The sequence below is a fragment of the Mustela erminea genome, chromosome 5, assembly GCF_009829155.1.
Source record: "Mustela erminea isolate mMusErm1 chromosome 5, mMusErm1.Pri, whole genome shotgun sequence".
Classification (NCBI taxonomy): Eukaryota; Metazoa; Chordata; class Mammalia; order Carnivora; family Mustelidae; genus Mustela; species Mustela erminea.
The window spans coordinates 139,447,634-139,472,985 of NC_045618.1; the positions used below are offsets into that span (position 1 = coordinate 139,447,634).

Consider the following 25,352-nt stretch of genomic DNA (forward strand, 5'->3'; position numbering starts at 1 on the left):
TAGTTTTATTAACTTTAATTTCTACTATTTAAAAGCTGTTGTTTGAAAACAAATATGGTTGCTTTGAACTTTTGAACTTGTGCAGAAGTTTTACTTTTTGGAGTAGATATGGTAATAATAATATTTCTTCTTGACACTTTTATCTAGTTAACATTCTACACTTTTGATGCGATTTGTTGGCACTTTATCAAGTTGGCTATTTTGCCCTAAATAATATTCAGAAGAAGTGCTTGTGATACAAAATGAATTTCAAATAGCTATTTGGGGGTGGAAGCTTAAAATTATATAGTGCACCGATGAATTATGTTTGCCTGTCTGCTTTGTCATTTTTTTATTTCCTTTGTTCAAGAAATCCATCAAATATAAGTGTTCTGTTACTTGGAAAATTTGGTGTTTAACATGTTGATTATTCAAATCAATTGGTTTACAGAAATATCTTAGCTGTCTAAATTTGTATACCCTTAGTGTTTAGAATTCAAATGTGCATTTTTTTTTAGTTTATTGCATTCACTTTGTAATTTTTACTTTTTAAGGAAAAGAGAAAAGCTAGTGTTATTATACCTTTATTCAGATCAGTTGAGTTGGAATAGAGGGGTTTATACAATTTTCTTGAAGCTGTTTGCACAATTTTGGTTAAAGTAAGGTTTGGTTGGCACTCCTGGTCAGACCACTGCATGGGATCGGTCCCATGTGTGTTCTTGCGTCTTATTGATGCTGTATAAGAAAGGCTTGTCTACATATTTTAAGTGTGTTTATGTTGACATTCCGTTTTATTTTTTTCCCTCAAACCAGTCTTTAACTTTGTCTCGCCCAGCTTTCCCTTTTTCCTTCGCCTTCCTTTTCATCCTGCCATCTCAGGTATTGCCCCATCCCCTGTCTCTGTCACGCTGGCGGTCAGGATCTCCGTGTACAACAGAGGAAAGTTGCTTACCTCTAGCATGCTCACAGGGAAATCTTACAGGCACTCACAGGACTCCCAGATATCTTGTGTTAGATGTTTTTAAAAAGGTTAAAAGCGAGCGAGCAAACAAACAGGACACACTGAGAACCTGAACCAGGATTCCATTAATTGAAATGAACTGGAGGTATACAATGTAATAAATAAAAATATAGTTCAGTTTGCAGTTAGCTAAAATATGCTGCCTCTTGTTTATAGGAAAATATTTTTGCAGCTCTGTTATCTTTCGGGCATATGCTTTGGATGGGATTATTTTTCTGGTGTTAGATGTGTGTGCTAGATCCGTCCCCATATTTTTACTTCAGTTTCCTCTTGTGATCACATGCATACATTTCTGAGACAGTTACCCAGAATTGGAGATGTGGTATGTGACTATGGAGTTGAAGAAAGCCAAATTTACTGGCTTTGTATGCTCATCAGACCCACACGTACATGCCCACAAATATGTGCTATTAAATATTAAAATTTAGTTTCAATTATGAAACTTGACTTTTTAAAAAAAATTTATTTATTTATTTATTTGACAGAGAGAGAGAGAGAGAGAGAGAGAGATATCACAAGTAGGCAGAGCAGCAGGCAGAGAGAAAGAGGGAGAAGCAGGCTCACCACTGAGCAGAGAGCCCAATGTGGGGCTTGATCCCAGGACCCAGGAATCATGACCTGAGCCAAAGGCAGAAGCTTAACCTACTGAGCCACCCAGGCACCCGAAACTTGACTTTAATATATAATATTTAAATGGAGATAAGAGCCTTAGCTGAAGGTTATTCAGATCATTATGTTATCTGAGATATTTTTGTGAAATGAATTGATAAACTGATTACTTCATAAGTGGAGGAGCAGAAGAATAGAAAATAATTAATGTATCATGTGTCATCTAAGTCAGTACTCTTATACTTAGTGTGGGGCTGTTGTTTTGCAACAAGTATTGGTTTCCTCTGTGCTCAATTGTGTTTTGGACTCTGAAGAAAAAAGTATAAGATTTTTAGTCTTTGCTCAAGTTAAGGAAATGGGATTAATCACAAGTATAATATATTTACCTTAAAGAAGTATACAGAGTCAGGTGATATTATCTGGACTATAGTGATGTGGGCATTCAGCATTTTTCTTGAAATAAAAGGTTTTTCAGAATTGGGGCACGTGGGTGGCAAAGTCAGTTAATTGTCTGATCTTGGTTTTGGCTCAGGTCATGATCTCAGGGTCCTGAGATCAAGCCCTGCATTGGGCTCTGCACTCAGCATGGGGTCTGCTTAAGACTCTCTCTCCCTGCGCCCCTCCTTGCCTAGGCACTCATGCACCCACTCTTTCTCACCCTAAAAATAAATAAATAAATCTTTAAAAAAAAAAAAAGTCTTTCAGGATTAAGTATTTGCTATTTTTAGCATATTGGATTTCACTTGTTCGGGGTACAATGTTGTGGTCCTGCAGAGGAATCCACCCTTGAACGAGAGTATTTTGTCTCTGGGCCATAAAGGAGTGTATGTGCAATCATTTTGACTTTGATTTTTCTTGGTGCTTGGACATTTGTAGGTGTACTTGGTAGATTATGGCCTTGCTTACCGGTATTGCCCAGAAGGAATTCATAAAGAATACAAAGAAGACCCCAAAAGATGTCACGATGGCACTATTGAATTCACCAGCATCGACGCACACAAAGGTGTCGGTATGTCAACAGTGCCTGACCAAGAAATATGCTAACATTTCCGTTGAAGTCCTACATAGTTCTTAATTTTGTACAAACAAACAAGCAGATAAATCAGAATTGCAGAGGCAGGAAAGGGTGGGAGCAGGAGGCTGGACTCCTGGAGTTGCGTAATAGGGCCAACAGGGCCTTTCCCTGGTGGTCTTCTGTCCTCCCCTTTAGCAGGAAAGGTGGTTCGGTCAGCTCACTGAGGATTTCTTTTTGGTTCTGTTTAGCTTAGTCAAATGGAGGGTGTTTTTTTCCCCCCTTAAAAGTCTGTCAGTTTCTTATGCAGCCACAGTTTTGTAGCAGACAGACTGACTTTGTCACCTCTGAAGTCAGCCTGTTCCTTTAGCAGGTGTTTTGCCTTTCTGTGCTCAGCACTGTGGAGGAGCCGAGACCCCCAGCTCTCTGGGCTTCTCTGTAGCTTATAGCATTTTAGTGTCTTTGAGCTTTCCAAGGACAGTATTAAATGTGTCTCTGTATAATAATTTATTTCCTAGACCAATAGTCTTAGTTTGCAACTCTAGAGTTTGCTAGTTGGATTTTAAAGTAAGTCGTTAGTTGGATGTAAATTCATATTTTCATATTGCCCAATATTTATTCAATACTTTTATTAAATACAGTGATAAGTTTTGATGAAAAACAAGACTGTAAGATTGACTGTTTTACCTTATTGGTTTATATATATTTGAGACTATACCTCAAAGTGATTTTGGTGTTTAACCCGTTTCTTTTATATTCATAGCCCCGTCAAGACGTGGTGATTTGGAAATCCTTGGTTATTGCATGATCCAGTGGCTTAGTGGCCATCTTCCTTGGGAGGATAATTTGAAAGATCCTAACTATGTTAGAGATTCCAAAATTAGGTAAAGGAAAACTTATAATAGATTATTTTGGGCAAAATCTTGATAAGGTACATGTATTTAAGGCAGAATTTCTTGATGGATACTATAGTTTTAACTGCTCCTAATGTAGAAATAAGAAAGTACTTGCTACATAGGAAGAGTCTTTGGTCTTCTGTTCAGTTTGTTTTAGAAGAAAGTCTGTAAGCAGATTTAGGAGGTAACACAGCACTGTTTATTGTGCTATTTACTGTTATTAAATATTAATAAATTTCCATGGAGTAAACTTTGAAACAGTGACTCATTCTTTAACTTTTAACAGATACAGAGAAAATATTGCAGATTTGATGGACAGATGTTTTCCCGAGAGAAACAAGCCAGGTAGGACTTCTTAAATGCTCATACGGGTTTCATTTTCTGTGAAAAAAAAGACTAAAAGGCATGATGTCTACAGCATTTCCTATAATGTGAAAGCTTAGGTATTTGCAAGTGTGATCATTGTAGTGGAGCTGTTCTCATCACCACAGCAGTTCCCTTTCCAGAGGTGGGCTAAAGGGGTCCTTGAACTTCCTTAAGTTATTATTCAACTTTCAGGAGAGAAACCAGATTTCTTTCATTCATTCAATGATTTTTTTTTGTTGAGGCTTGATTGTGTGCCAGGGAGCATTCTAGGCACTAGAGATAGACCAGTGAGCAAAATAAAGCAAAATTCCTGTCTCTATGAAGCTTGTGCTCTAGTTGGGAGCGAGGGACAGTAAACACGTGAGTGAATTGTAAAGCATATTATGTGGTTAGTACTACAGAAAAAAAAGAAAGCAGGGGTTAGAGCTAGTGGGTGTGGGGATGAAGTGAGGAATAGAGTGGGAGGGAGTTGGAGTTTTAAATACAGTGGCCAGGATGGCCTTACTGAGGAGGTGACTTTTGAGCAGTCGGAGATCGGGAGTGAGCTGTGTGGAAGTCTGGGGAACAGTGTTGGAGGCAGAAGGCATATAGGTTCCTGGTGTGCTTGCGGGGTGCCTTCTTTTAGGGCATCCATCAGAAGAGCTTTGGTTTCTACTTTGAGCAGGAGTGTAAGGTTTGGAATAGAAGAGTGGTGTCGATGTCTGCCTTTAAGCAAAATCTCAATCTCCTGTCCCGAGCATAGACTGCCAAGGGAGGAAGGCAGGTATGAATAAGAGCAGGCTCAGAGGGCCCCCCAGTAATCCAGGCAAGGGGAGTAGCACTGGGGGTCTTGAGAAGTGGTCACTTGGCAGATTTTCAATGTGTTTTTAAGCCTTTGCTCATTTGTCTCCTTTTCAGGGAAGTCCACCCTGACCTCGTGCTGTTTAAGATTACAGTCCTGCCACCCACACAAGAAATGGAACCGTATAGGCTTCTCAGAGTCCCCCCTTGTGCCTTCTACCAATCACAGGCCTTTCCCGCTGGCTTAATAAATAACTAGCCTAACTCCCAACCCCAAAGATTTGTTTTTGAGCTATGTAAAAATGGAATCATAGAGTGAACAACATAGAAAAGAATCCCTGTCCTTGTGACATTAACTTCTAGCTCTGTTAGAGTCCTGTTTCTTTTACTCAGTATTGTATTTGTGAAATTCATTCCCATTGTTGCATGGCTTTTTTAAAAAAATACTTCTATTTATTTTTTTTAACTTTACTGATGAATATAATTGTATACATTTAAAGTGTACAGTGTGATTTGACTTACATTTATATTGTAGAATGATTCACAAGATCAAGATAATTAACACTTCTGTTATCTTACAGTTAGCTTTGTGTTTGTGTGTGAGTGTGTGTGTGAGTGTGTGTGTGTGTGTGTGTGTGTGTGTGTGTGTGTGTGGTTAGAACGCTCAAGATCTGTTCTCAGCCGCTGTCCAGTCTGCAGTACCAAATTATGAACTGTAGTCCCCATGCTGTGCACTGGGTCCTCCTGGGACCATGTTGTTGCACGTTTAACAGGGATGAGTTCGTTCTCATTTCTAATAGTATTCTGTTGTATTTATATCTTATTACCTGTTCTGTTGTTGGCTGTTTCCAGTTTTTGGCAATACAGACCACCAGTTACACATATAGGTGTATAGTTCCCCCCATAACTGATTATCACGCCTTACATGAAGAGGGGCCAGATTTCTTCCCCATCCCCATATTTATAAACAGTTGTTTATAAACAGTTCCATTATTTATAAACAGTTGACCCAGTAGCTTTTCTTGAAAGAAAGAAAAACAAAAACCCGCTCTTTCCATATGGTGCTACCTTTGTCTTAAATCAGCTGTGGATCTGTGGATTGGTTTCTGGACTCCTTTCTTACTATTATTATTTTTGTCCCTTCTTGGGCTGCAGTGTCAGAATGACTCTAGCTTTACCGTGAGTCTTGACCTCTGGTCGTGTAAGTCCTCCAGGACTGTTGTTCTTTTAACTTGACTTTGCTCTTTTGCAAATCTTGACCCTTTGAGTATCTGTATACATTTTCCACGCACATGCCGTCCCTTTCCGGGTTGCTGGAATTTTGAGTGGGGTTGCACTGACTAGACTGGCTGACGTCCTTACGCTGTTGAGTCTTCTGATTCACTAATGGGGCATATTCTCCACTTCATTTCTTTCACTGCGTTTCGTAATTTTGTCCGCAAAAAAATCTCGCCCATTTTCATTGTATTAGTTGCCAGGTATTTGATGGTTTTTCATGCCATTGTAAATGATCTGTTATTTTATTTTAAGATTTTATTTTATTAGAGAGTGCATGCGCATGAGTGAAAGGTGGGGCAGAGGGGGAGGGGAGCAGACTCCCTGCTGAGTGTGGAGCCTGCTGTGGGGCTGGATGGATCTCATGATGCCGAGATCATGACCCCAGCTGAACCAGGAGTTGGGGCTTTTTTTTTTTTTTTTTTTTAAGATTTTATTTATTTATTTGACAGAGAGAGATCACAAGTAGGCAGAGAGGCAGGCAGAGAGAGAGAGAGAGAGGAGGAAGTAGGTTCCCTGCTGAGCAGAGAGCCCAATGCGGGACTCGATCCCAGGACCTTGAGATCATGACCTGAGCCGAAGGCAGTGGCTTAACCCACTGAGCCACCCAGGCACCCAAGAGTCGGGGCTTTAACTGATTGAGCTACTCAGGTGCCCCAGAATTTTTTTTTTAAATTTTATTTTCCAATTGCTTGTTGCTAGTACCTAGAAAACAATATTTTAATGTTTACTTTGTATCCTGTGATCCTGGTAAATTTACCTATTAGTCCCACTAGTTTTTTATGGATTCCTTAGGATTTTCTGCATACATTGCTGTGTTTTGAATACACCATTCCACTCTTTATGCCCTCTCTTTCTTTTCTTGTCTTACTGTACTGACTATTACACTGAATGGAAGTGGTAAACGTGGATATGCTTCCCTCTCAGAAGGAGACTTTTCCATATGAGACCACATAAGGTGATGTTTGCTTTAGGTTTTCCATAGATTCCCCCTTATCAGGTTAAGAAAGCTAAAGGGAGGGATTCTCATTTCTTTTTTCCCTCACCTTTCTCAAGTACCTAGAATTGTGCCTGCTGCTGAGTAAGTGCTAGTCAGTGAATGAATGGAGGGGTGTGTGTGTGTGTGTGTGTGTGTGTGTGTGTGTGTGTGTATGTAGCACTGACACGATCTCTTGGTTTATTGCATGTGAGGTGTGGGGGGAGATTTCCGGTTTGAGGAGCCAGAAGAATGGAATTCTCAGTAACTGGGGTAGGGGAAACCACAGGGGAGCAGGTTTAGGGGGAGGTCAGGAGTTTGGATTTGCATCTGTTGGGATTCCAGAGGACAGTTAGAGATCCAGGAGTCCGTGTATGAGGCCATGGGCGCCCAAGTTCCCAGAGGCTGGTGGAAGGGGAGGCTGGGGAGTGTAGGAGTTGTTAGCCCAAGCATGGATTTCTGGTGTCCAGGAGAATCGATCATGACTAGTAAGATTTCTTTTTAGGGGAGTGGTCCTGCCTCAGTGTACAGTGGGCCTTTCATCATTCAGAAGCTGATTTTTCTCTTTTATGGGAAAACTAGGTCTTGCTTCTTTCTTCCTTTTTCAGCCTGGTTTTGGTATGTTTTATTTCCCATTTATACAAAGAATACAGCTGTTTTCTATAGAACTAATGGCTTTCATGGCAAAAAAAAAAATGGACTGTGATATTCCTTGTACTTTAGTATCTTTTACTTTATAATCTATTTGAGGTCCTTTCCTGTTTTGTTTTTGTACCCTTAAAAGTACAGCAGTTATTTCGTGCCTGTTTAAATTCTAGTATGTCTCTTACCTTTTGTCCCTTTTACATAATATCTCTTATATCTTATCTTTTGTCCCTTTTACATTATATCTCAAAATAAGTTTCTTATTTCACTTACCTGACAATTCCTGACTTCAAAAGCATACTTTCCATTGAAGAAGTGATTTATGTAAAAAACATGGTCTAACAGGATACACATTTGCATTCTAATGATGCTATAACCGTGAGTTATTTTCTTCAAAGAGATAAATTTGTTGTATTTGTAATTAAAAAATTACAGAATAATTGTGTTACTCTTTTAGATGAGATTGCTAAATACATGGAAACAGTGAAATTACTGGACTATGCCGAGAAACCTCTTTATCAGAACTTGCGAGACACTCTTCTGCAAGGACTGAGGGCTATAGGAAGCAAGGATGATGGCAAGCTGGACCTCAGCCTCGTGGAGAATGGAGGCTTGAGAACAAAGTCAATAACGAAGGTGAATTTTGTCCCTCAGTTATCCTTTGGCTTCCTGTGATGGTAATTGCAGCAAACACTAATTTTAGGGAAATAAATGAGTAAAGAAAAGTGTGGCAGATTGTTTGGCAGTTACATATCTGTCACCGTTAGGTAAAGGAACATTCTTTATGAGACATGAAAGATGTAGACGATTGTAGAAGAATAAATAGATATCTTTTTCTTTTGTCCGGTAGCAAGTTTGTAAATTCCTGGAGGAGTCTAACTTGGCATACTGACATCTGGCAGGGTGACTTGGATGGGGCACTCGATTCATTGCGTGGGTAATTTTTCCTCCCAGGCTACCTAGAAGGGATGGTCTTGTCTCTTAGCTCTTCCTCCTTTGTTGGTGGGCTCAGAGCGTTTAGCATTTGAAAATTGGTATTTGAAAGTTACTATTTGAAAGTTAGCGTTTGAAAGTTACTGTGTGAAAATTAACATTCAAAGGTTTCCTTGTTTGGTGGTGTTTACCATTTGAACGTTATTTTGCTCTTTATAGAAATATTATTATGGGCAAATTATGGTGCAGGTGTAAATAACTCCTGGTATCCTTTAAAATTTAGATTTTACAGGTATGCATTAACTTATTGGTTATTATTAATAGTTAAATTATTGATTAACTCAGAGATTTCCTTGATAGTCTGAAATTATTGATAAAACATGCTATCTGCTTTTAAATGGGAAAGAACTACTTTTAGAAGAAAAAAATATATATATATTTTAAAGATTTCATTTATTTATTTGAGAGTGGCAGTATGAGAGAGAGAGAGCACAAGCAGGGGGAACTGCAGAGGGAGAGGGAGAAACAGGCTCCCTGCTGATGCGGGGCTCAATCCCAGGATCCTGAGATCATGGTATGAGGAAGACCAACTGAGCCACCCAAGTGCCCCAGAAAAATATTTTTTCTACAATATTGACTATTTTTACTGTCATTGACTTTGTAAATTCCAGTAGATTCCTTTGGAAATCTTGTATTCTGAACTATGAGAAAAAAGGTTTAAAAACAAATTTTCTGTCTTTAAAATAAGAGGCAGCATTATTAAAATGTTTCTATAATTCTTTTTAACTTAGAAAGGAGATTGGAATTTTGAAATTGTATTTTGAATTTTACTTTTTGGCAAATAATAGGTATTTTTGTAGTTTCGCTCCAAAATCTGAATTAGACACATACATCTACATATACATTTTTTTTTTCTTTTGTAAGTTTTGTCTTAATTGCATCGCTCCATTTTTGTGGTCAACAAGTGTGCTGAGAGCCACATCCAGCTCTGAAATGAAGAGGATAATACGGCAGCCCGAGTGGAACTTTTCAGTAAGGTAGTGGACTTAGAGTTTGAATGTATGTATAAACATACAGCCTGGGTCTTCGTGCTCAGGACAGATTTCTGTGCATTAATATTTATAGATAGCTTTTGTGGTGTTTTCCTTTAAAATTTTGCTGATTGAGCTGTGAAGATCTCTGTTGCAGTGAGAACTTGTCCAGTGCCATACCCCCTTACTTTGCAGATCACTGTTATTTGGACTTACATGCTGGAGAAAATTTGGTTTCTGCAGCTTGGCTGACTTTATAGCTGAATAGGTCAGTCTGCTGCAGAGCTAACATCTGTGACCTTACAATTCTCCTGTGTCCTTGGGTAGTTCAGAAGGCTGAAAATTTCCTGCTGGATCATCCCCTATGTGTATAAAGCTTTATTTAGAGGGGGAAAAATAAATAACAAGTGAACTATTAAATTTCCTTTATTAGTTTACTGCCCTACCCCCATAGCTGACACAGGGCTATTCTTTGTATTAAAAAAAAGTTGATAAAAGTTAAGATTAGGTAAGATCATGAAGCTGCTTGATGGTTATGTAACTGGTGGTGAGTTGGTAATTTGGTGGCCTTTTGTCTTGCATTTTAATGTGGAAGAGTTGGACCAGGCCAGTTTTCATTTTTAAGATTTAGTTAGTTTGTTTCTTTCTTTTCTTCTTCTTCTTTTTTTTTTTTTTCCAAAAGCCCCAGAACATTTTCTTCGAATAAATTGTAAATACTCCACATTTAAAGCAGGTAAAAGCAGAGCTCCACCAACTGAGAAGTCAGGGGCTCTCTGCAAGGAAAAGCTTTTCCTTTGATAAGTTAGTATTCCCTCTCTCTCTCTCTCTTTTTTTTAAACAAGGGGAAGATAATCAAGATGTCGTTTTTTGCTCTGGTTGCTAGGAAGCTCAGTTCATTATGATGCTTAATCAGAAATTGTATTAATCTTTATAATTAGCATATATTCTCCTTTCCTTTTGTCATGATTTCTTAAAACTTTCTAAGTACATGTTCTTTGTATTTATGACACTCAAATCTCTTTCAGAAAGGAGGGATAGTTTTAATCAGTTCAATAATTATTTCTCTTTATGTTTCTGAGTGTTGTCCATTATGGTGAAAACCTATGAGAATTAATTAGCAGTGGACTGAAACAAGGTTTCTATCCATTTTTAAATAGCCATGCTTGCTTATGGTACAGTAAATTTGGGAACTAGAGTGAACTACGAATTTACAACTTGAAAATATTTTCAGCCTCAGTAGCGCAAGAGTTTTATTTAAAGCACAGGATCTTGGGATGACATAAGGCTGAAGTAGAAAAAAACTAAGTATCAGTCTACCCTTAGGAAGTACATAGCCAAAGATTTTCATTGTTGATTAGAACTGAACACTTGCATTAGAATTGGGCAGTCTAGTTCCAGCAGTTATTGGATTCAGTGTGTACTCTTAAACCAACATTCAACAATATAAAGGTCTAATTTATGTACCTGGTCTAGGCTAGGTCCCTGGGGCTATAAAGATCAATAGCATGTAGTTCCATCCTTAAAGAATTCCTCCCTGTCCCATCTGGGTTAAGAACAGCTTAATTTACTGGAAAGAACTCAGCAAGTTAAAAGGACATTAATACCTCCATTAGCTATTTTCTTGTAAGGTTTTGATTAAGTTGCTTGCCCAAGCCAACAAAAAGGGCTGTTCATTAGAATTTCTCGAGTCTCATCCCTGGAGATTCATTGAGTAGGTCTGGAGTGTGGCCCTGCAATTTGCATTTTTTATTTTCAGACAGTATATACTGTTGTTTCCTATGAATGACTCGCACATACCCTTCTCTCCACTCCCACATTTTTTAGTTCTTTTAAGTTATATTATGCTAGTTGGCCTTCCTAGAGTTTCTCTGAAAAATGATTAACCATTAAATAAATCCCTGCTGGCACTCAGCCTGGAACATGGTACAAAGAGACAAGTAATAGTAAAGGCCTTCCCTTGCCAACCAGTGGCCCGCAGCTGCTCTGGTGGACAGCTTCCTGTCTCTTGAGGAGACGGCACCCCATGCAGCCGGTAGTTTCACTTAGATAGCCCCAGATAAACCTTACGAATTCGGTGAAAGTCTGACTTGGTTAGCACGCTAGAATAATAGAAACAGTATTTTCCTTAGATTAATTTAGATGGTTGAAGTCAAGACGTTTCTTTCTGTTTTCTGATGGGGATTTAGCCTTAGTTTTCTATGAAAGAGGATTCATTGTTTACTAATGATTCTTTCCTTAGATGCTTGAGCTCTCTATTTTAAAGCTTCTTTTATTTGACTGGATTTTGTCAGGTGTCTTTTTTTCCTCTATGTATATATATATTTTGAAAGATTTTATTTATTTGTCAGAGAGAGAGAGAAAGCTTAAGCGGGGGGGAGCAGCAGGCAGAGGGGGGAAGCAGGCTCCCTGCTAAGCAAGAAGCTTGATGTGGGACTTGACCCCAGGCCCCCACAATCATGACCTGAGCCAAAGGCAGATGCTCATCTGAGCAAGCCACCCAGGAGTCCCTTTTCTCTATATTTTTAAGTAAGATTATGACATATGTAAGAAAAATGTACAAATAAGTGTGCAGTTTGAACTTTACAAAGTGAGCGCACACATTTAGATGTCCCCCAGATCAAGAGCCCCAGAAACCTCTCTCAGGCCCCTCTTGGTCTTATCCCTTCATTAAGAATAACTAGTGTTTTAACTTACAACACTGTAAATTAATTTTGCCATTTAAAGAAAATTCATAGTGGTAGCACCATACAATGTGTACTTCTATTGGGTCTGGTTTTTATTCATTATATGTCTGAATTTCCGTGCTGTTGTGTGCAACAGAAGTTTTCTATGTCTTGTTACTGTTTAGTATGGCACTCCATTATGTGAGTATGGCATAATTCCTTTATCTCTTCTGTTGGTGGATGTTTATACTGGTTCTGGCTTCTGACATTGTAGTAGTGCTGGTTAAGAACATTCTTGTAATTTCTTTTGGGAACTGCATGTATTTATTTCAGGTGGGCTATATCCGTGGCAGAAGTACTGGGGTAGAGGGCTTACTTATGTGTAGCTTTCGTAGGTGCTACAAGCAGTTTCTCCCAGCAGCTGTCCTAGTTGATGCTCTCACCACCAGCTTATGAGAGGTTCATTGCTTGTCAACACTAGATGTTGCATTATATTTAATTTTATCCATTTTGGTAGATGTGCACTTGTGTTTCTTTGTGGTTTTAATTTAATCTCCTTTATAATACTGATTTTGAATACCTTTTCATATGCCTCCCTGTCTCCATCGCCCTTTTTCTGTAAGGTGCATTTCAATTCTTTTGTTCATTAAAAAGGGGGAGGTTGTCAGTTCTCTTTTGATTTGCCAGACTTGACTACTTTGTATATATATAATCTGTGTATTATACATATATATATTTTTTTACAGTTGGTAGTTTATCTTTTCATTCTGTTAATGTGGTAATATCTCTTGATGAACAGAAAGTTCTTTGATTTAGTGAAGCCTAATTTATCAGTCTTGTTTATGGTTAGTATTTTGTATTCTATCTTGGGAAAATTTTGTCTACCAAGATCGTAAAGATATTCTGTTATTATCAAGAAATATTATCTTTTGTATTCAAGTCCGTAATTTCACAGCAGCTGATTTTGTGCATGGTATAAGTCTATGTTTATTTACCTCCTATGGATAACCAGTTGATTTGAACCATTTATTAAAAAGTCTGTAATGTCCCCACAACAGGTAGCAGACTTTCAGGTAACCATATGTGTTTGGGTCTGCTTTTAGAACCTCTGTTCTGTGCCACTGGCCCACTTATCTTTTTTGCCAAGCTGCACTGTTTGAACTACTGGCTTCATAATGATACCATGATGATGGTGTAAGTCCTCCAACTTTGGTCTTCCCTTTTTTTTTTTTTTTTAAAATATTTTATTTGTTTATTTGACAGAGATCACAAGTAGAGAGAGAGGCAGGCAGAGAGAGAGGAGGAAGCAGGCTCCCTGCTGAGGACCCTGGGATCATGACCTGAGTTGAAGGCAGAGGCTTAACCCACTGAGCCACCCAGGTGCCCCTGTTCTTCTTTTTGTCTTAGCTATTCTTGGCCCTTCAGCTTTCCATATAAATATCAGACTCAGCCTATTAATTTCTATACAAATAGTTCTGGGATTTTGAAGGAGATTGTATTGACTCTATCAATTTGGGAAGAATTGGCATCTTCACAGTATTCTTTTCTGTCCATGAATATGGTACACCTGGCTGTTTATTTAGGTGGTCTTTCATGTATCTCAGTCACGTTTGCAGTTGTCCCTGGCTGTGTAAAGATCATACGCATCTTCCTTGGCTATTTTCTTGTAAGTGTTTAATTCTTTTGTATTATCTGTAATTACCACAGAACTTCCCTTCATGTCATTTGGTCGTCAGATCTGTCTGCTGTTTTTTGATGTTTCTAATATATTTATGAGTTCTGTAGTGATTATTATTCTATTTATTGGCCGTGCAGTTTCCTTGTAACCTCTTCATTTTCTTTTTTAAATTGTCATTTCTCATTTACTCAGTTTTTAAAATCTTTTTCTTTTTTTTTTTTTTTTTTAAGCCTCCAGTGCATGTTATAAGATTTTCTTCTTTTGGGACTACTGTGTTTTTTTTCAGAGTGGAATCTTCAGCTGTCTTTTGCATGCTATGACCATTTATTTCATCTTCTCTTTCTGTCCCCAAGGATTCTGACTTTGTTGGCATGCTTCTTCTCTGGATTGTATTAATATTGAATACAATAGCTTTACGTGGGCTTAACAGATTATTGTATTTGTGAATCCTTGGGTTTGCCATTTGATGAAACTGTTTTGTTTTTCTTCAGAGATTGGGTTTGAGGGTTTGGCATTGCTAAGGGACTTTCCTTGCCTGTAGTTCATACTCTGGGAGGATCTGGAGAGCCATGGCTCAGCTGGTACTGCAGGTCAGATTACGTGTCTTTCCTCAGTACCTGCTGCATTCCCTTCCTGGCCAGACGATGCCAAAATTTGGTAAAATCTAAACCCAAAGTAAGAGAAACCCCGTTGGGGATTCTTCTCTTAGCTATGTTTTACTCATTTTCTCTTTTGTAATCTATTTTGGTAAATCATTGTTTATTGCTGAAAATAATTAGTCTTGAATGATTGTGGTTATTTGGCCCTCTTTCTCCAGGCTTCTGCTCCAGGGAAGAAACGGAATCACAGGTTCTGATTTCGCGGAGGGACGGTGTGGGCATAGGGAAGGTCTTTTCCAGGGGCTCGTCCAGTCTTTCTTTTCAAGCTTCCTGTTTATATTCCGTAAATTGAAGGTCAGTGGTGAAAAATTTCTGAATGGTGTTTGCTCATGTTCTTTTCCCCAGTATGGTTCAGGGGTGCGTAGGAGCCCCATGTTGCTTTCTAGCAGTGTCTGACTCTTCTTGGCCACCAGTTCCCAATGGTAATGGTGAGAGGCTCTGTCACTGTTGCTGCTGAAATATTACTTGTTATTTTGTGTTCATTTCTTCAGAGTTTAGGTGAGGCAGAGGTTGAAGGACTAGCCCCCAGATGTCCCTTATTTTTACACACAGTTTAGCTTGTTTGTGGGTGTGACGTATCGGGGCCACTGGAATCTATGCCCTTCCCCCACAAAAGACCGCGCGTGTTTGTACTGTCACCTTCTCAGCTCCTCATAGACCGTCTCCCACATTACAGTCCCCTGGCAGTTCACTTTTGTACACGTGCTAGCATTAATTCATTGTCGGATAACAACAGTAAATTGTTCATTCCTCGTGGTATCTTAGGAGTGGAGAACTTGAACCAGTGAAGAACAAAGTATTCCATACTTTGTTAGTCACATGTGGAAACATTTTCTTTGGCTAAACCCTTTCCCCCAGACCTGTTAACAGTTAGCGGAATTCACGAGTTGTACTTGCTTTCCCTACCTCCGGAGTAGATGAGCTACACGTGTTGACAGGACATCTGAACGTGAGCAAATAGCAACAGCAACTGCAGATAAAACGAAGTCCCGCATGGGCTCCATTTACGGTGCGTCGATGCTGCACCACATGGCGTTCATGCACGTGGGCTTACCTTGGACGCTTCCGTACGATGATTTGCAGAAGCCTGAAGTGATTTCTTCCAGGACTTAACAGTGTAGAAACTTGACGTGTGTGTGTTTAATATTTTGATAAAAACTAAGATTACTCTTTTGCTTGAATCTGTTTTTTAAGCATGTATTTTTCAGCTTGAGAATGCAGCCCGTGACCTTGCCAGGCACACAGTAGGTGCTTAGTAAATATGTGGTGGGTTCTCTGCCCTGGCAACGTGAAGGCCTGTGTTACTGCGGAAGGAAGTTGTAATAGTCATGATTCTTGTTACAGCCTTTATCACTAGAACTCATTTAAAATAATAAATCACTTTAATGCATTCTAGCAGAATATTTTTAGATTATTCTCCAAATTAATCTGCTCTTCTTTTTAAGAAACTCACTTCCTGACCCGCTTCCCATCTTTTCATTTCTCCTTTTTCTGATTATGTCTGACCTTTTCCTGCTTTTTCTCAAAATATATCTGTAATGACTTCATGTGCACTTAAACGTCACACAGGCTGTAGAAGGCTTGGTGCGAAAGAGGAAGTCATCTCTTCATTGTTACAACACTAGTCGAATGGTTGCTCGGCAGCTGCAGCCCCGTAGGTATTTCTGTGTAAACTACCATGCTAGGCCCCATGGGAGCTGCACAGATGAGGAGCCGTCGTCCCTGCCGGCTGGGAGCCCGTGCAGAATTGGGAAGCAAGAGTGCGGACGAGGCTCTGCTCTGGGGACTCTCCCTCTTTCGGAAGCGAGGCACTACCGTGAGAGCACAGCCGCCAGGAACTGTAAGGGGGCGGCGTCGGGCTGGGACGGCCCCTGGGGCAGGAGTGGAGGACTCTGAGTCCTGGTCTCTCCCACCACAGCTGAGAAACACTGAGCCGGTTCTCTTAGGCTCCTGCTGTCTCCAGCCTCCGCGTTTTCTGCCTCCATTGTGAATTCTAACTAGCTCCACTGGTTTTGTTGGTACCGTGTAACACACGTGTCTGCTCTGCTTTCATAGAAGATATGTGTTCTGTGCTTTTTTAGTTACTGTCGAGTAACAAATAATGGTTTTTTGGTTGCTATTAATGAATGTAGGAACTGAAGTAAATAATGCTATTAGTTTATAAAGTATGTACCATTTGCATGGTGACTTCAGGTGGCCTTAAGTAAATAAATAAGACAAACTGGCGCAGTCAGTCTCTAAGTAATTGTATTTAGAGTTCTCTGTTCATCGACACACGTACAGTACCAAACATTTAGAAATTTTAGGTTGTATATTCAAAGTTTCTATAATAAACATTTGTGATTTTTTAAATAAAGAGTTAAAAACCAACAACAGTCCTAAATACTACTCACCTTTGATATAGCAGTGGATCTGATTGGCTTTTCTTAGAGGCTGTTGAAAGCATCTAGAGGTGATCTTTTGATGTGTGACCTGGGAAGCAAAGAATGAATGGGTCTTTGGTTTTTGCTTCACAAGATTTTTATTCTTTGTCCTGTTAAAACAGCTTTAAGTCTCTAAGTGGTCTCTAGTCAGTGTTTAGACTATTAGTAAATTATCAGTCCAAATGCATCTAGCTGATTTGTCTTCCTGTTTCTAAGCTGGAAGTGAGAAGCTGCTAATTAACTAAATTTTAGCCTAGCATATCTGAACACTTCAGAAATACAATGTGTAATACATACGCTAATACCCTTTGAAATAAACCTCATTTTCTGCAGATATTTTAGCTGTGCTGAATTAAAAGAAAACTCTATTCTAAGTTTATAAGTCATTCTGGTGTGTCGTATAATGTTTTGATTTCATTTATAAATGTAGAGGCACTTTGTGGGACCTGGTGTGGAACATGGCAGAGTCAGATTCACGTAGTCCTTTTCTGAAGCCGTTTTCTGTTCAGAAAGAACCAAAATATGCACGATCTGAAGCCCAAGATGTTGACAAATAACAAAATGAAACATTAGGAGATAATCAGGAGAAAGAACCTGCCAGTGGATTGTTTGGAATTTTACTCATTGCCTTATAGAATTAGTAACACACTTAGATGCTTTTAAACATGAAGGGTTTTTTTGTTTTGTTTTGTTTTTTTAAACTGGTCTTTTCCTATAGACATGGGCCCCTTTTGTCAAAACTAAATACATTCTTAGAAAAGTTGGGCAGGAGATACCCAGCTGGAGTGTGGTCTAATGAAATTCAGTGCTTTACCTATTGCATGGATGCTTAAAATACAGGTGTTTTGTTGTTGTTGTTGTTGTTGTTTTGGTTGGTTGAATACTGGCTGATTTTCATTCCTATGTAATTTACTTGCATGGAGATTAAGATAGCTCTTTTTTATTAAATAAGCTTGAGAACAAGATGAATGCACTAGGTTCTTAGGTAGAATGTATTGGAGAGCTCCCTTTATAATAAGCATTTAAAAATCTGCCTCCTTAAAATCGGAAAATGCATTCTTTCCTGTATGGAAAGCAATATAGTAGTGAAATATTCCTCCTTAATTTTGGTCCGAATGAACAAAAGTGTCTGTGTTTATTCCTGCCTAATGCATCACAAATCTGCTGACATGCTAACCTTGGAGTCTTGGCTGGCGTTAATCAGGCCTGTGCACCGGCAGGAAAGATGTACCTAATGCACTCCATCAGTGCAGTTTGCATATGGAAGTTCTCACAGGGGAGCTGCCCTGTGCCAGCTGAGGGTTACCTGCCCACTGCAGTTATTGTATGTAATTATCGAACCAATCTGTTCAGCCCAGCAGGGTCTAGATGGTAATCATGAAGCAACACTTTGGAAAAGAAAGATGTAAGGCACTCTCCCCTTCTCTCATCAGTTATATGAAGTTACAGCCACTCTGAACAGCTATTCTTGAGAGGCAATACCTCCATATACAAATCTGCTAAATGAATGCCTTTGAAGGTTTCTTAAGGGTTAGTCAAGTTATTTTTGTCTGGGTGAAGCGTTTTCTTAAGGAGCATGGCGGGGATCTCGGAGTTCTGGTCTTTCCACGGCCACCTTAAGCATATTTTGAAACAGTGGGATTATTTGTAATATGTAGATAATAACAGTTCTGACCATTTGGGGGTTTTAAGGTAATGCGGTTTGAGTAGAGTGGAGCTTTTCCTTGCAGCTCTCTGTGGAACAGAATCCGCGGTTGCCATCAGGCAGGAGAGCGGTGCGCGGTCAGCAGGCAGTGTGCAGAATGGCCTGAAGCAAGGGAGAGTCTCAGATGAAGTTCAACTTAATATCAATTGTTAGAAATAGAAGCGAGGACTTTCTGGTGCATTGTGAATCTGAAATTTGGGACAGATGAGAGGATTTCCTAAATGAAATCTGGGCAACCCAGGGAAGCTTTGAGTTATCATTTGGATTTTAACACATTTAAATTTGAGACTACGTGGGATAAAGCTATAATAGGAGAAATGCAAAGTTGTAAAGTTATTACTGAGTTCTTCCGTAGTCATTCCTACATGTAGATGTGTTGAGTAATTTAAAAACTTCACACAGGACTGAATTAGTTAGAAAATGTCGTAGTGGTAGAAAATAATGAAAAGAAACTGAACGAACGCTTGGGAAGGCTGGCTGGTGACAGACTATAAGCATTAACTCCTAAGTAGCCCTTCACTAGAAAAATAAATAGAAACTTGGAAAAGCTTGAGGGGATGGTGGAAAACCCAACCTGTTTTTGAGATTTTAGGAGAGCTGTGTACTTTTAAGACTCTTCCTTTACAGGAAGGTGTCCCCCTCCTTAAACTTTTAATGAGAAGTATACCAACGAAGACATTTATTGGAAGTTTGTCTTTATTGATTCATGTGTAGAATTTTACCACTGATTGATAGGGTATAACCAGTGATATACTATATGGACAAGGTGTATATTTTCCCATTATCAAGTGGATTACTACGCCTCCCCCCGCATACGCCACACACATTGTAAAATGGGGAGAGTGAGTGTCATTGGCCTGAGCGGTGAAACCAAGTTTGTTACATGGTTTGCTTTTAAAAGAGAGTTTCTGTATCATCAGTTCTGCTGGTTAGGCTGTCCATGATGAACTATAAGAAGGGTAAAAAGTTCGAGGTGGTTGTAACGAACAAGCTGATGTTCAGACTAACTGTACAGTTGAAAACTCTCTTTATCCCATTTTCTTCATCCACAGTCCCTTCCCCTAAGGTAACTACCACACTGTGGTCGTGTGTATTCTGACGGTATGTTTTGTTATACCCACCCCTTGACAGATTTGCAAATATACTAGTATCTGGCAAGTTTGTGTATTTACTTATTTGACCATCAGCCCGTATCTCTCTTTCTCTCTCTTTTAAAAAATCTCTGTGTAACAAGCGCAAGAAAGGAATTGAGGAGAGCACCAAATCCAGTGTCGAAGATATGGACTGCTCCAGTACACAGGCAGAAGAGGCCACAAAAACCCGTAAGCTGAACAGTCTTGCCTATTAGCTTTTGCCATATATAAACACACATTACATTTCCTTCTACTAAGTAAGAGGTTAGCTTATAGTCATAACATTTTGATTTTAAGATCTTCTATTTTATAGTATCATCACATGTTCTTTGTACATACATTGCACTGTTTACTATTCACAGTAATCACAAAGTTGGGGTGGGGAGCTACTCTGATCTTGCATCGAGGGAGCCCAAGACACAGAGCCCTTAAATGGCAGAGCCGGAGCTCTTAACCTCTCAGGCTGCCGTCTCTCCGTTTCTGCACGTTGATCCACTTGACAGGATCTGAGGGAAGGTTCGGATCAGGCGAGTAGTATCTGGGCTCATGTAGCTGCCGGTTCTACTGGCCTGAGCCACCCCAGTGCTCCCCACTGAGTCTGCAACCTCTTCTTTTCTCTCAGCAAGTTGGGACTCAAGGAATTAAAGCCTCAATCATCACTTTTCCAAGCCCTTGAAGTAAAAAGCAGTGTATAAAGTAATTTATGAGATGGCTCGTAAACTGGTGGTGAAGCCTCTTACAGTACGGAGCCGAGGTGGCATTGACATCAGTAGGGCCACATCTGTGAAGGCCACAGCGGGGCTGGGGCTGGGCTTCCTTCCGTGTGTGTGCTCCTCTTAGGAGAGGGCCAGTGCGGGACGTGTAGGTAGACCTTTGGGTGGCTCAGAAAAGGGAAAACAGTTGCCAGGATTCCTAGGAGATAATTTCTTTGACGTAATGAAGAGATTCAGTGCTGGCTGCAGTACCATGTTTTTCTTTTTCCAGATTTCTTTTCTGTCTCGCTGCCTTTTCGTTTATTTATGAAACAGTTCCCACTTTGTAATAGAGACGGCTCATTTTTGGTAAAAGTTTCACTAAAGCCCAAGTGCCCTGTTGAGTCAGGCTAGGAAGGTATTTTCCCTTTCCTCTGATCGTGTCACCTGTGCATGTTTGTGGAAGACCAACACTTGACTTCCAAAGAGAATCTTCTGCACTCAGTTCTGTTAGTGTTGTCTTTCTTGTATAGTATGACTAGAACATCCTTAGGTTTACATGAATTCACCGCAGAGAATCCTGGGGTATCTAGAGAGGGAGGATCGAACTTTCCCCGGGAGGCTGAAGGTTTTGAAGAAGTTCCTTTTTCTCTCCCGCAGCCATTTCCCGAGCCCCACTGTTCTCCCGCCTCCCTTCTTGTTCGTTTCGTTACTAGGAAGTGAGGAGTCCCAAGGAGCAGTGCATGGAAGCCTGTCTCAGCCAGAGGCTAGCAGCAGCAGCTATGACAGTGAGTGGGAGCAAAATTAAGGAGCATTTGTAAAGATAGAGCAATATTCTTACTTTAAAAAAAATCCCTTGTATTTTAAAAAGGGCAGTTTTATTTCAGCAAAAAGCCCACATTGTGGTAGTAAGGTTGATACCCATTTAGATCAGAGTGAATTTACAGCTGTGCATGGAGAAGACTCATGCTTCTTTTGATGCCTGAAGGTCATTTGTTACCTGAACTTTGCTTTAGTGAGCATCAGTTATTTGTTGTGATACATCAGTGATTTTAAAATTGGACTATAATTATGAAAAAATGCTTTTTATACCTAAAATTTTAATTTAAGGTCCTTACATTGCTGGTTTTTACGGGGAAAAAATATATTAGTATTTTCATTTTATTTATTAATAGCAAAAGAAGAGTGTGGACCCCGTTGCATATTTAAGGAGAACAATCCAGATTTTTTGTTTCAATTTAAACAAAAAGAAGATAGAGAATAATTGAATTCTCCCTTATTCATATAAACTCCAAATTGCTCTACTTAAATGCTGTTTCTCTTCTTATTATAATTTTTCCTTTCTCCTAAAGTTCAGGGCTAGTTAAAGTATTTTACTGTCTAAATATTCGTAAATGAGAGAAATATTACCTGAGATGGTAAAATGTTATTGCTTCTGGGGGGAAAAAAAAAGGCCAGTGTTCATGAAATTTATATTTGTATTCATCATTTTAAAGTAACTTGAAAGAGGAGGCACATTATTATGTTTGAATTTTGTTTTAAGGAAATGTATAATACAATTCAGTGACTTCTGTGTTCTAGAGCTTTAAGATTTTGTGTCATAAACGTGTTTCAAGAATGGTTACCTCTAACAGCAGCAGCTTTAGAAATGTCAGTTTCTTCATTAACAATTTTATTTTCAAACACAATTTATGGTTTACAATATGGTAAGAGATTTTTCTCACTGTGTGATCTTTCAGAATGCTGTGCCTGGCAAAATGGGAGCAACTTTCCTTTAATATCTATTTAGACCATTTTAAAAACGCGTATAATTTTCTTGATACACCTAAACTCATTTTGACTAGTTGGGGGTCTATTGTGTAAGAACACATTCTGAAAGCTTTCAAAATGTGTATTGTGTAGGTTTTCTCAAAGAAAGAGAGGGGGTGACGGGGTGGTTTTCAAGAAGAACAGAGGCCTCTAATCCTTTTATTTTTATGCAAGGCATAATTTTTACCAATTGAGAAAATTTGGTTATTTGCTGCAAGTAATTTTTTCCCCCACAAAATGATAAGCCTTAAAAACCATGCATATTCTGGCATTTCAGAACTGTCCCAGTACTTCAGAATTGTACTAAAAATTAGTTAATGTAGCCATGATATTTATGGCTAGCTGCTTTGTCCCTCCCGTTCATAAAATGGACAGTAATCCACAGCCTTCTCTTGTTAATGTTATATTTGAACAATCTTGAATTTTGGTCCATTCTTGAGAAATCTGAGGGAAGCAGAATTGACAGTTACCTCTCAAAGATCTATGATCCGGTCAAAAAAGGGATCTTTTTAAGGGCATACTACAAAGACACTTCCCACTTGTTCTAAATTTTTGCATTAATAAAATTATACAAGAGTATCCAGACTTATACTTTTCCTTTTTCAGATTTTAAATTTTACACATTAGTCTTTTACATTTATGAAATGGGTACATTTTACATTTATGAAATGGGTACATTTTCATAACATGAGAAGAGGAAAAATATTTTTTCTGCCACAGTTAGAATTATTAGAGAAAATACTGAATTGATGCCTGCAGCAAAGACTCCACATTGTAGAATCCTGATTATATAATAAATTCCAGATAGTGTTTTTAGTTGCAGTGAAAAATTTTAAATCTAGATTGCAAGGTATAAGCAGCAGTGTTATTTAAGAGTAAAATGACAAATTAGGATGTTAATGAGAATAATACTCCTTGAACATAGTGATAGCTATTGTTAAGTGTCCTTTGTAATGTGACGATAGATTTCAAATTTTATTGAAAGGAAGATGTACTATAGTACTGATTACTGATCTGGAATTTGTGATACCCTACTACACCCCATCTTAGGCCACCACAATATTCCTAGTTTTCTGTGCAAAATTAATTTCAAAATTCTTGAAATAAAAAATTAGAAGTCTACCTTGGGATATATTTTTATCTATCACAAAAATTGAAAAAAAAACTCAAAAGTTTAAACCATAGTATAGGCTATGCATATCAATGGCAGGAAAAAAAATATCCATGTAAATTTTAAGTTTGCTTTAATTGAAGTATATGGCAATTAAATAAAAACTGGAACTTGGAAAAATATAAAAACACTAATTTTTAAACTGATCTTCCACAATGTAACTAAGTCTGTAAACAGGAAACCTTTAGAATTTATTATTAGATGTACGGTAAGTATTTTGTCCTAGATTCAAAGAATGTTTTGTACGTTTCAGGAAAGAAGTATTGATCTGTTGTTTAGTGCATTCATTGATTAATTATGGGCGACCACGCTGCCCCTCACGCTGGTACTGTTGCTCTTTTCCTGACCAAGGGGCGGTGGGAAGGCACACTTTGTTTGCCAGCACTAGGCAGCCGTGATGAGGCTTACACATACTCTTCCGACTGCTGTGCTTGCCTTGAGGTCGAGTGGGGGTGCTGGGTGGGAACAGTCTCCCTGGTGAGGTAGAATTCCCGTGTGGAATCCCCATTCAGAGCTCTGCCCCCAGTGAAGAAGCACTGGTTTATTCCAACTCAGGAGTACTTGGATAGAAACTGTCGTAAGGTATTTAGACCATGATCAGGTGTGATGTTCCTTTAGAAGGCTACTCAGTTGGGGTCTCTTTAACTCCTAGTGGAAAGACTTCATGTCTTGGAATGGCCCAGTGCTGTCCCGCCTAAAGAGTATAGGTAACAGGCTTTAAAAAGCAACACATTTTATTCCTTGCTTCTCAGAAATATGCATTACTTCATCACTTTCCTCCCAGAAATGAATGCCTGTCTTGTTGCTATAGGTTACATTAGGACTTACTGTTTTAAATTGCAAATAAAAAGTTTGGGGAGAAATATTTCAGTGCCTTTGTAAATTGGATGTGTTTTTCACCTTTGGGAGAGTTCTGTTGTGACTTAAGACTGAAAGGTAGATGTTAGCATATTTTTTGACATATTAAAAAATTGACACAATTTCCAGAGATTTTCAGGCTATTAACCCTTACCTTTGTGTGTGAATTTTATCTCTACCAATCATCATAGTCAATTAGATTTTTAAATACAAATAAGTATATATGGAAATGCTTATATTTTTCTTCTTTAGCTTTTGTAAGTTAATGATTGGAATTTCTTTGTTTTTTCTCTTCAAGGTTCAAAAGCCAGAAAGAGAGCCCAGAAGTAAATCAAATGCTGTAAATCGACTTTTCTTCCTGTCATTTGACTTACTCCTCTTTTCCTATTTTAAATGTTATATTTTCATGTGAGTCTTTGAGGATGGGGCTGACCATGAAATAACTATGTCTTTGAAAAATATAAACTTTTTTTTTATTAAGTAAATACTGTGTACAATTTATTAAAGGCTAATTTATAAAATTGAAAATCTTTAGGTCATACTCTTTAAGCTTATCCTGAGCTGTATGTGTTTGAGGCTCTGCAGTAGCTACAAGAAAAACCACCATGGTGTTACTTTCTGATCACTGTCCGTTGTCCCGAGTGTTTAGAAATGCTTGGCAAATTCCACACCTTTAAGCAGATACACAAACCTTAAAATAAAAGTCTCTTTTTGTGTGATACAAATACACCATTTGTTGAGGCCATAAGATTTGGATTGCGTTGGTTCTGGTCAGTTCCACAAGCATTTACTGGGCACTTGCTGTACGAAGCAAGAGGAACAAAGAAGGGAAAGGGTGAAGAAGGCAAAAGCGGGTAGTAAGTAGGTCCGTGGGAGAGCGGACCCAGGTGTTGTAGAAGGACCGCGTAAGCGTGCGAGTGGCATAAGATGAAAACAGGTCATAAGGTGTTGGGGGGCAGTGTGAGCGCGGATTTATAGACTGGCTTCGTTTAAGGCGATCCTGTGAAACAAGTAAAACAAAGCGAGCTCACTGCTCAT

The 25,352-nt window shown here is 38.9% G+C and overlaps 1 protein-coding gene across 6 annotated transcripts in view; it reads left to right on the plus strand.

The window, feature by feature from the left end:
- VRK1 (VRK serine/threonine kinase 1) overlaps window positions 1–25,041 on the plus strand; it is a 74,696-nt gene extending 49,655 nt beyond the window's left edge. For 5 of the 6 annotated variants that reach the window (XM_032345217.1, XM_032345215.1, XM_032345218.1 and 2 more), the window contains exons 8-13: window positions 2,486–2,618; window positions 3,385–3,505; window positions 3,804–3,862; window positions 8,017–8,195; window positions 19,886–19,973; window positions 21,193–24,090. In XM_032345217.1, the coding sequence (XP_032201108.1) occupies window positions 2,486–2,618; window positions 3,385–3,505; window positions 3,804–3,862; window positions 8,017–8,195; window positions 19,886–19,973; window positions 21,193–21,284 (672 nt within the window). In that variant the 3' untranslated portion in view covers window positions 21,285–24,090. Of the gene's footprint in view, window positions 1–2,485; window positions 2,619–3,384; window positions 3,506–3,803; window positions 3,863–8,016; window positions 8,196–19,885; window positions 19,974–21,192; window positions 24,091–24,612 lie in introns of those variants that run through there. The other variant, XM_032345216.1, reaches the window with a different exon arrangement.
- Window positions 25,042–25,352: the final 311 nt, after the last annotated feature.